Source organism: Chenopodium album, chromosome 21, assembly GCF_948465745.1.
Source record: "Chenopodium album chromosome 21, dcCheAlbu1.1, whole genome shotgun sequence".
In the NCBI taxonomy this organism is placed as follows: Eukaryota; Viridiplantae; Streptophyta; class Magnoliopsida; order Caryophyllales; family Amaranthaceae; genus Chenopodium; species Chenopodium album.
The window spans coordinates 27,211,679-27,222,744 of NC_137854.1; the positions used below are offsets into that span (position 1 = coordinate 27,211,679).

Consider the following 11,066-nt stretch of genomic DNA (forward strand, 5'->3'; position numbering starts at 1 on the left):
TGCTTGGTCACTAGCTGGATAAGCTGATGGGTAGGATTAAAGTGTAGGGTTATAGTCTTATAGATATAATTCGCTGCAAGATTTCAGCATATAAACTTAGAGCTCATGAGGCTTCACGTTTACCAAGCACAGGCATTTGTTTTCCTAAACATGTGATAAAAAACATTGATTCTATGATTGTATTCTTATGGCAAGGTGCTTACTTTTTTGTTCAAAGCCTGGGTATGTTACCTGGTAAGAGGTTTGGACTTACCAAAAAAAAAAAGGGAAGGTGGACTCAGAATTACAAAAAAATCAAGCTTGGAATATTGCAGCCCTTGAAAATTATGTGTAGACAATTGCCACCAAGCAAGATTCAATGTGATTTTGATGGCTCAATGCCGTCTACATAAGGATTCTGACGAGTGGTAGTACCATCCCAAGCCTGAAAGTGGATGGAGCTGGAAAAAAATAATGTTCTATCAAAGAGCTATTAAGACAGTTGAGAGAATTCAATGATAGAAATGCCTTCTGACTTTTTACTCTGTTATAGAGCTATATGGAACAGGATGACTATAACAAAGTACAGAATAATTAATTGGATGTTTGTCCAACAAAGGCTACAAATGAAAGCTAGATAGTTCAAGACTGGACTCTGCGGACAAGTTGTGTGTGGTTTGTGGCAGGAGTGATGAGACATGTCTGAGGAGCTGACAGGAGCTGAAAGCTGGACTGGCTTGTCAAGTAAAGCAATGTATTTTCTGGGGGTTGTGAAGCAGATAAAAGGAGAAGCAGCGGTAGAAAAATTCAAAAAGGTATGTGGTTGGCAGTTGGCTATTGGCTGCTGCTACTTATAATATATGGACTGCAATACATGAAGGCTTTTGAAAAAAGAAAGTTCCCACTATAAATCATACTTAGCAAAAAGTAAAAGATCTGTGATTACAGATAGTGATAATTGCTGATGTATTCTAATGCAATAATGCATAGTCATAACAGTTAACTACGGAGCTGTATTTTCTCTCTCTTGTGCCAGTGAGACCTTACTAGAAGGTTTGACCGAACTTGGTAGTGATTAGGTTAAACAAGTTTTTTGAGTAATGTATACTTGAACCAAATCATCAAAACAAAACAGCATGACTAATTCATACCAGTTTTAAGGAAAGAATCCACAGCCACGGTAAATCTTGCTCTGTTCAGCGTGTGTAGTACAACAGACTTCACCTGTTAGAAAGCCAAAATTATACTGTGTGCACATTTAAATTCTCATTTACGAGACAGAAGGACAAAGCTGAGCTAGGAGAGCCACCAAACCTCTTGATAAGAACTCAGAACATAACCACATGAAAGAAAGGCAAATGTTGTAGCCAAAGATGGGTTCCTTTTTGAAAGCATGATGCTCAGTCCAGTTCCCAACTGCATAGCAAACATTTGGTCATCATCAGCTAACAATAAGAAGATTTGTGGAATAGCAATAACAAAAAAAAGAAAGTGGCATACACCATTCATAAATGAAATAACACAAATGTATTGCAACCGAATCTATGTATGCTCATTAACTGAAAATTTCAAAAGCTAAGAGATCATTAAGAGAACAATCCAAACCATTGTTCTCAAGAACAAATTGCAGTAAACTAAACACATGATTGGTGTTAAAAAGTCTATGAGAGAATACCAGCTTCATGTTCTTGCTAAAATTGGATTGCGCTGAGGTTGTCGATTAGGATTCTCCAATTGGATTGTGTAGAGGTTATCGATTAGGATATGGACCACAAAGAGTGAAACAATAAGTGGTGGTAAAAGTTGCATGGAGATGAAAGTTAGGGAGAAATAAGTAAAGATGATGGGTGGGTTGAGTGACTTTTGGTGAGACAATGGGGGAGACAATGTAGAGAGCAGCTAGGTTGTAATTGAATTTGAGGTAGATAAAATTGGAGAAAAGTAATTGTATTTTTGTTTTTATATTTATATTACCAAACAAAATATAAGAAAACAAGCATTAATTTTTCCATTCAAATTAAACATAATAATTCAATTGTCTTGTTTCTTTTCCTTTATCTTATTTCATGTTCATGCATAATTTTTCTTTATTTTATTTCCCTTTATTGTTCTTTCTCTTTTCTTTTGTGTGAGCCAAATAGTAATTGATTTTTCAATTAGAAAAAAAAAAGATCGACACAAGGGAACAAATCCTTCATATTAGTTAAAGAAGAGATAGAATAAAGAGGTTCCGTATGTGAAATTAGTCTACCCTAAATCATTGCCTCCCCAATGAGATAAAGGCAGCCGGCTCATGTTACCACAGACATATTGCTTGAAGGATGCAGAATGCAAGGTTATCTTTGTCTTCTTCCTCATGCAAATCCAAATACTTCAAAAAGGATATTCATATCCTCAAAGGGGTGACTATCTTAGAGGATAAGGTTAAAGTAAGTTGTGGCAGCAAAGGCTAATGATCTTAGATGTTACTATAGGTGGAGAGTAATATAAGTTGAGGTTAGTGATTGTGTGGAGACAGCAAAAGATCTTGCAATGAACATCAAAGGAGCGTAATGTCATTGATAGTCTAAACATGTTTCCTTCTCATTTCCCTCATCTTCTCCTTTATCCAAAATTCCCAAAAAAGAAGATTATTTTCTACAAAATTTCTCTCCCCTCTTCTCCATACCCTTCCAACCATAACATTCCCAAAATTTGTATCAAAACAAGTTGTTTATATCCATAAGCCTTCAAAATTACAAAACTCACTTACTCTAGGCTTCATAGTCCAAACACATCCTTCTCCATGCCTTAAAACACAATATAAGGTAAAACTTTTGCATGCTTAATATTTACAGCACACTTATTTTATGGTGGTGTCATTCATCGCCTTACTTAAATGAACCATTGATTTTCCTATAATGCCCCTAATCAACCACTTTATGTCTTTATCTTTCTCATCAAAGTTTAAACCTTAATTTTCTTTCAATGTAACTCACCTTCAACAAACTGAAATGGCACCCTAGTTCAACAACCCCTTCCTTTTCTCTCTCTTTTCTCCTTCCTACATCATCATCACCTCCACCACCACCACCACCACCACTAACACCCGTACTAGCTCTTCCCTTCTTTTTCTTCACTTTCATCATAAGTGCCCCTAAGGCGCAAGGCACATGCTACAAAACGTGTGCACCTATGCGCTTTTTTCCAATGCATGTGCCTTATGTTGTGCCTTTAGTTATAAGGTGTTAATAGTCAATGTGGAAGATAATATTTAAAGATACATCATAAACCTTTGTGATGGGCAGGTTTACTTTAATTCTAGACGATAGAAAATTTTCATATCCCCCAAATTTAATTGAAGAACCCAGCTATTGATCACATTGCCCTTTCACTTTTTCTCATATTTCTTTATTAGACATCTTTTATACATATATAAGTAATAAGTGTGCCTCACCTAAAAGGCACAAACGCACAGGTGTGCCCTTTAAAACTAAGGCCACAACTCCAAGGGTGAATCACACATTCCACTCACACAAAAGAGGAGGCATCCGCGTCCCACATGCGCTGCCTCTCCAAGTGGAAATTGCGAACGCCCTTAAGGTTTTGTTTTTTTTTTTTTTATTAATAGATTAATAGTGGGAAAGAAAGGAGATGTGCAATGGGCAAAGCATAATTTAAGCGCAACACCAAGAAGTAATATGGGGCAATATTATTTTTATGAAAGAATAACTAGAGGGCATGGTGGATGTGAAAAATGGCTCCTTTATACACTTACTAAATTTTCACACCCATCCTTGCTAATCACCCATGGCAAATACCAATTCCAAAATCATACTATCCATGATAGGTAGAAACTTAAATCCTAAACTTTAAAGAAGCCAAAAGTGCACAACATTTTGAATTGTGATTTCCACAATATACCAAACTATGTTGTTCTTGTCAAGTCGAATCAGATAAAATTTGTTCATGCTAGGTTGGTGTATCCATTAAGATCAAATTATGTTTTGGGTCCCGGCGTGTGATTGGATTGGTAATGGTAAGTAGTCTTCACTACTTGATCAATCATGTACATTCATATGGATCAACGGGTGGGCATGTAAGTGATGCAATGATATGTACACAATCTTTAAACTCACCAAAACACCCATCCATGATGGAAATAATCATAACCCCACACAACCCAATAAAATGCAGGAATGGTTGGTAAATATGGTTTCAATTGCAATTGTGTTAGCAATTGTTCTCTTCGGTACGTAGTCTTCACTACTTGATTAGCCAAGTACAATCATATGGGTCAATGGGTGGACATGCAACGATATGTACACAAACTCAAAACTCAACTAAACCCACTCTTCCATGGCTAGCACAATTAAAACCCTACCTCATCCAATAGGATACAGACATAGTTCGAAAATGTGCTTTCACTTGTAATTGCGCAGACGGTTGCAATGTCACGATAACGAAAATGACGTGGTTATTGCGGATTGTGTCACAAACGTCGAGAGCAAGATATGAAGTATATGGATTTGCATGAGAATGCGGCATTTGATTGTAAGGGGTGGAGGAGGAAGATTTTTGACAATTACACGAAATAATCACTTTTGGTCCATGTAGCCGACCCAACTTATGGAATTAAAGCTTTGATTTGTAATTGATATTTTTCAGCATTTTTTATAGTTAAATCATTTTACAAATCATTTTCTTACAATTGTCTAATACCAACCTTCACGCAACCTCACCTTCACCTACTCCACTCAAATATCATTGTCATTCTCTTGCTCTCCCTCTCACTCTTTTCTCTATTTGTTTTCCAATGGAATCTAGGGAGAATTGCTGAGCAATTCACCTCGGATCACGTCTAGAAATTTCATTTCGGCATTCTAAATTATGTTACAACATAGGTGATATGTCGCAATGCGACCGAGTTTCTAATCCATGGATGTAGGGCACCAATAACCAAATTCACACTAAGTCTCCATAAATTAGGTTGGATTTCACTTGCCCAAAATAGCCAGAGTCCCCTACTATGTATGGCTAACGCTACATTACAACTTTTTTTGGGTAACGCCGAATACTTTGTCATGCAATCTAGCGTCAGATTTCCCTCTCCCTTATCCTTCTCTTTGTCTTCACAATTAACAGCTGACTAAAAAAATTCGGCAAACACCGCAATGAAAGGCTCGACAACTCTTCAAGATCCCAACATACTTTGACTTATAAATATGAAAATATGATTATTAGATAAAAATAGAAAGCTTCATGGCTCGCATGGAAACTCCAGTTTTAGCATTCTTATGCTCAGACTCAAAATATGTCATCAGCAAAGTAATGCTATGTAACTGTCATAGCTATTATTGTAGCTTTGCAGTACTGTATTTGTTCCAAAATGACAGGATCCTCTGACATAATAACTTGAACATTAATTATCCAATAATTTTGTCCACATAAAATAACAGCTTGATCATGGCTCCACTTTTAGGTCCATGCAGCAAGACTTTTCACAGTTGCTAGTTTTTAAGTAAATTTGAGACACTATATCAGGTTTCTACCTACATGGAATTTTATAGAATATTGCTATTCCTCTGAGTTGAACATAATCTCTAAGTAAGATATGATAAAGCTCATGGAGTTATTCAAAAAGGTTTATCCAACGCTTGATACAGGAGAGTATAATAGATCAATTTGGACAACATGAGCTAGTGTTGCTGTGATTTTATCAAACAAATTGAGATCTTAAAGCAAAAATAAAAAGGTATCAAAGAATAGCATAAGCAACAAGCTGCAGGCATGATGACAAAGATATAATTTGTAGTCAGATCTCTAAAAAGGACAAACTGGAGCATATTCCCATACACAAAGAGAAAGAAGCATTAAAATGAGCCACAGCACAAAGCATACCAGATCCGCAATGTTGCCAACACATTCTCCTTTAGCAGTAACATCTCCAATATTCTCACCCTTAGCAAATGCTTTGTAAATTGGAGTACGAGTAGATGTTGATGTAACAGCACCAACATTCTGTCAGGCAGACAAGCGGATTAAAAACATTAGCCAATGGCATAAAAAGAAATAACAGGCATACCAATTGCCTCCATCAAGACAAAAAAGAGAAAAAGTAATGCAGAGTAGCCAAACAAATAAATATTGGCTTAGATAATCATTCACTATGTTTCACAACACCAACAGGTTCAATGTGCAAAGTAGACAATATAGCCTGGTTAGCCTCCTTGATCTATCAGCACAAATTGCATTATTGCAGCTATGAGAACCAAATAGAGGAAAAAATCAAAGTAGCTCGGTCAATTTTCAATACTATCCAAAACAGTAAATCAAACATGTTATAAACTGCACAAGATTTAAGGGTTCAACTTTAGCCAGCAAAGTTAAGATAAAAAATTCTCCCTCCGTTCTCGAAAGAAGGTTAAGTTTGGTGGTTTTTCACGATTAATATGGAAAATAAGATAGTGAAACACAAGCATTAAATTAACTTTGAGAATAAAAATATGTGTATTGGGAGTAGGTAAATATCTTTGTAAATAGGAAAAGTTGCATTGGGAATATGTAAATATTATGAGAAATGGGGATAGTTGCATGAAAAATATGTATATATGCAGAAAGTGTGTAATAAAAAATATATTTTAATTTAAGAAATAATTGAAACGAAGAGTGGGACCATGGAGGGCTTAAACGAGGGAGAGGGAGACCAAAAATGACTTGGTTGGAAGGAGTTAGGAAGGATATGAGGTATATGGATTTGTACGAGAATGAAACATTGGACCGTAAGAGATGGAGGAGGAAGATTTGTGTCGATGACTACACTGAATAATCAAATTTGGTTCATGTTAGCCAACCCCACTTATGGGATCAAGGCTTTGATTGATTGATTGAAGAAATAATTGAAACGTAACCATTAAAGGGAAACGCCAAAAGGGGCAAATGTAACCCTCTTTTAGGAATGGAGTACTTAATTTGATTCACTAAGGAGTAATAACAATCAATCTGCAGGTACGAAAGTGCAATTATATGTGTGAAGACAGACATTTATGCAATAGACTACCAATCCAATTCAGCCAATTCACAAGTTATTTTTTTAAGTGAACAAAGTAGCAAGTGTGTCCTGAGTATCTAATCTAACCTTAGCTACATTGGCAGCACAAGCCAAAGGCAGAAACAAATTTGGCATAGCAGCAGTTGCCAGCTCTATCCCAGCTCCCAATTCCATCAATAGATCACCAGAGAATCTAAGCTGAAAGGATTAATTGATCACATGAAAGCAATTAGTCACATTTACACACAAAACAGACAGAAAAGGAAGAGATACCTACTTGTTTCAAATCATAGTCAAATTTCTTTCCTTGTCGAGCAAAGAGCATTTTTCCAACCCGGCCAGCACCATCCTACACATTACAATTGTATCAATAAAGACCCCTATGATTCTCTTACAAAAATTATAGAAAAATGCCCCAAGATTAATGGCCCAAATTTATAAGGAACTACAAACTTGAATAAACTACAAAATCTCGAGTATACTTCAAAGTAATAGGTAGTTGGCTCTGTTTAGTTCACCCTATTTCAATACCATATTACTTATTTCAGATTAGATCACAGTTTCAAATAAGTAAAATCTATGCCCTTATCTTTTTTTTGTTTTTTTTTTTTTTTTGGCACCTTTTTACCGCTGAACATATTAGTTTTGTTATGAAAAGAATCATGAATATTACATATTTGGAAAAGGCACAATAATACAAATCTAATAAGACGTCATCATATACATTTTCTTCCTAATGGATTAGCATTCATATAAAGTCAAAGTTTAGATGAATCAAGCAATCAAAAAAAAAATTCAAAACATATCAAATCAGAAATAATAATTCAGATCAAGTCTGATGTGCAAAAATAAAGTGAATTAAATATAGCCAAAATAAAAGAAGACTTTTTTTTTCATCCACACATCAACAAGACTAACAATGATGATGGTGCTCATACTAAAGGCACTTGTCTCTCAGATTATATATGCTTATTTCTTGGCCTTTGTCAATCAAATTCAATAATAAAAACAGAGTAATTAATTGCGAATTACAAAGATTATAGAGTCCAACATATTAACACTTATAAGCAAATCTCTCCCAACCAAGAGTCATGCATGACAAACCTATTGATTTTGAAACAGAACAGCCATAAGAATACAATATTTCCCTATACTAGATTCAGCAAAAATGTTTGTTTTGATACAGCCTATTTCTAAAAGTTTGCATTAAAAAATAAGACCTTCAGGGATATTCTTGACACAGTATCTATACCTTCCATGATCTTCTCCTATATGTTAAAGATATAGACCTCCCTAAATATACTGAGCAGAGAATGTGCACTTCAGTAATAGAATTATGCCCACGAAAAGACATATTGGTAGATTATAAGTACAATGAAACGAAATAGAAACCTCAATAACTTACTCTTAACAGAGGAGTCAATAGCACAAACTCATGTAAATATAAAGCATTCAGCAGACTATAAAGGGAAGAATACATATGTATAAATTATAACACAAAGTATTCAACACTTCAAACTCAATTTAATTGTTTAAATTACCTTAAGGATCCAATTGATAGCAACAGCACCAGGAGTAGCTCTGCTTCTAGATACTCCAACAGAAGTCAACAGTGTTTGTGTTGTAAAGACACCCATAGCTCCACCAAAGAAATGCTACAGAAAATACTAGAAGATTAGTGACATACAAATGGTTCCAATAATACATCTCATATGGCACAATTAAATAGATCAATAGTACAGCTTGCCAACAGAGATAGCAAGATCACGCCTCAAACCCTCAAATGGCAAAATCATTACGAGCTGGTCCATTAACCATCATAAAGTGGGGATTTTTAATTGTAAAGTTTCCATTGTATGCGGAAAGAGCTTAAGGCAAGATATGAACAAGGAAGTGATCCTTTATTTTTTTTAGGAAAAGTGACCCATTTTATTTAACATATATTTTATACAAGGAAAAAAAAAAGGCGGCTATTTCCTTGTCAAGCTTTTTAATATCTAAGGTCCTTATGTTGTTGATGTGAGATCAGTGAAGCAAATTAAACTTTTTGGACGCAGAATATGTAAAGTCCTAGAACAGAGTTTGAAATAAGAGTTGATATGGCAGGCAAAACCCCAATATCGAGAAATAAAAACCCTCTCTAACACAGAAAATTAGATCTCCAAAATTCGATCTACTACGCAGAAAATCTTTCAACTTTGTAAATTCAAATACCTTTAGGGCCCTCCATGTCATGTATGGAACATATGAAGGTGAGACACTGTCCGGAAAGCCTTCAGGAACAACATAGGATCGTATAAATGCCACTAATTCCTGCAACCAAAAAAAATGAATTTCACAAAATGATACATCAATTCAACAAATGTAGTCAATCAAAATACAAAACTCTTTGAAGCAACAATAGAAAATCTTCCAATACAGCCTTGAATAAAAAATCCCTGCCCATCAAAGTACAAAATCTCCAGTTCGGTTCTCTGCTCAGTATGATGCTTAAGTTGTAGCTTTTGTTACACAAGCCGTTTGCGAAAATATTCAATTGTCATAACCCAAAACTAACTGCCTCATGAGTAATCTTGAATAACAAAATTGCAAGCAGGAACAAATTCAATTTCCCAAATAAGAAGTTATAGAATAAAACAAGGATGTTCCGGAAACAAAAACAAATTGACAATCATCAATCAAACAAGAATAAATAAATATATACGAAAATATTGATAAATTTCTTTCCTCTTGCCAAGAAACGAAATATGATATCAATCAGAAGAAAACAACTAGGAGCCCGAAACTATCTATATTAAATCAAAATCAGCAGACATTTCTTACGGAATCATATTACATTCTGGTAAATTGGTAACAAAATTTAACAAAACAGAAACAAATAACTAACTATATTACTCGGTATCGCGTAAGTTACGTGTTCAAGTGTCAGACTCGGCAATTTTGTCATCAATTATCAAACACAGATTCACAATAATAAAAAAGATAATAATAATAATAATTTGTAAATAAGATGAAATCGTACGTCAGTGGGAGAAAGAGGAGTCTGCAAAGAAACAGAACGAATAGAGCCCTTTTTAAGTTTTCCAAAGGAATCATTCTCAGCAACATATTTCCAGCGACGACCATCGATCTCTTCGCAACAAATCAGCCTCAAATTGGAATCAATGTAGTCATCTTCAACAAGGCCTAACCTCAAATTCTTGGTCTCCAAAGCAGCAGGAAGAGTGGGAGGAATCGTAGAATTGGCAGGAGCGGAGGCTAAACTGGCGCTGATTCGAATGGTTTCTCTGACGAGAAGACGCGCATCTTGCGACGAAGAGGAAAGGGTTTGCGCAGTTGATGATGATGATTGTCGAAGGTTGAGAGGCGCCATTGACGACAAGTTCGAGGTAGGAGAGAGAAAATAGGGAGAAATTAAGGGTGTGGGAGTTATGAATGAAGGGGAGGAGTGTTTGTGGGTGTGTAGGTGGCTGGCCCTACCCAAATTCTCAACGACACGTGAGATTAGGGCCACTTTTGGAAATTATGGAAACTTCTTTTTGTGCGTCTTGCTTTTTTTAGTTCAGGGAATGGGCAAGTGTTTTTTTTTTTTTTTTTTTTTTTTTTTTTTTTTTTTTTTTTTTTTTGTGGAATTTACGGTGTAACAATGAATTTTGTATATTCCCTTAAAAAATATATATATATATATCTCACAAAAAAAAAAAAAATCATGTAACGGATGTAGCATATGGAAATAAAAATTCTGTTTGATCGTTTTAATGAAAACATAACTGATCGTTTTAATGAGAATATATTCGAAATACATCTTATCTTCTTGTTGTTAATTTTTATCTTTTCAAGGTTTTGTTAGAGTTTATGTCTAGGGTTCCTTTTCTTGAGGTTTCTTCACGATTTTTATCGAGTTTTTAATAATTTGATTGCTTTTTATAAATTAATCTATACCTTTAGAAGTTTTTTTTAAGATGGGAGATAAGAGGAAAACAAAGTGATGAATAAATTAAAGAAGGAGAGGGAGAAAGGTAGTTCTGATTGTTTCGAGGTATACTAAATCCCCTTT

At 35.1% G+C, this 11,066-nt stretch overlaps 1 protein-coding gene across 1 annotated transcript; it reads right to left on the minus strand.

The window, feature by feature from the left end:
• Nucleotides 1-278: 278 nt before the first annotated feature.
• LOC145601759 (protein root UVB sensitive 6-like) lies at nt 279-10,449 on the minus strand. Its single transcript, XM_081657828.1, has 9 exons — nt 10,032-10,449; nt 9,224-9,322; nt 8,551-8,664; nt 7,287-7,358; nt 7,097-7,207; nt 5,860-5,979; nt 1,294-1,395; nt 1,131-1,203; nt 279-440 (listed from the first exon to the last, which is right to left on the minus strand). The coding sequence occupies exons 1-9, from the start codon at nt 10,380-10,382 to the stop codon at nt 385-387; spliced, it is 1,098 nt and encodes a 365-aa protein (XP_081513954.1). The 5' UTR covers nt 10,383-10,449; the 3' UTR covers nt 279-384.
• Between the last annotated feature and the right edge of the window lie 617 nt (nt 10,450-11,066).

Bases quoted from the DNA above. Each gene is read 5' to 3' on its own strand.
- LOC145601759 (XM_081657828.1), bottom strand. From the start codon at position 10,382: ATGGCGCCTCTCAACCTTCGACAATCATCATCATCAACTGCGCAAACC. The intron at 7,208-7,286 runs GTAGGTATCTCT...TAATCCTTTCAG, and splicing joins TTGACTATGATTTGAAACAA to CTTAGATTCTCTGGTGATCT. The intron at 5,980-7,096 runs GTTAGATTAGAT...TCTGCCTGACAG, and splicing joins GTGCTGCCAATGTAGCTAAG to AATGTTGGTGCTGTTACATC.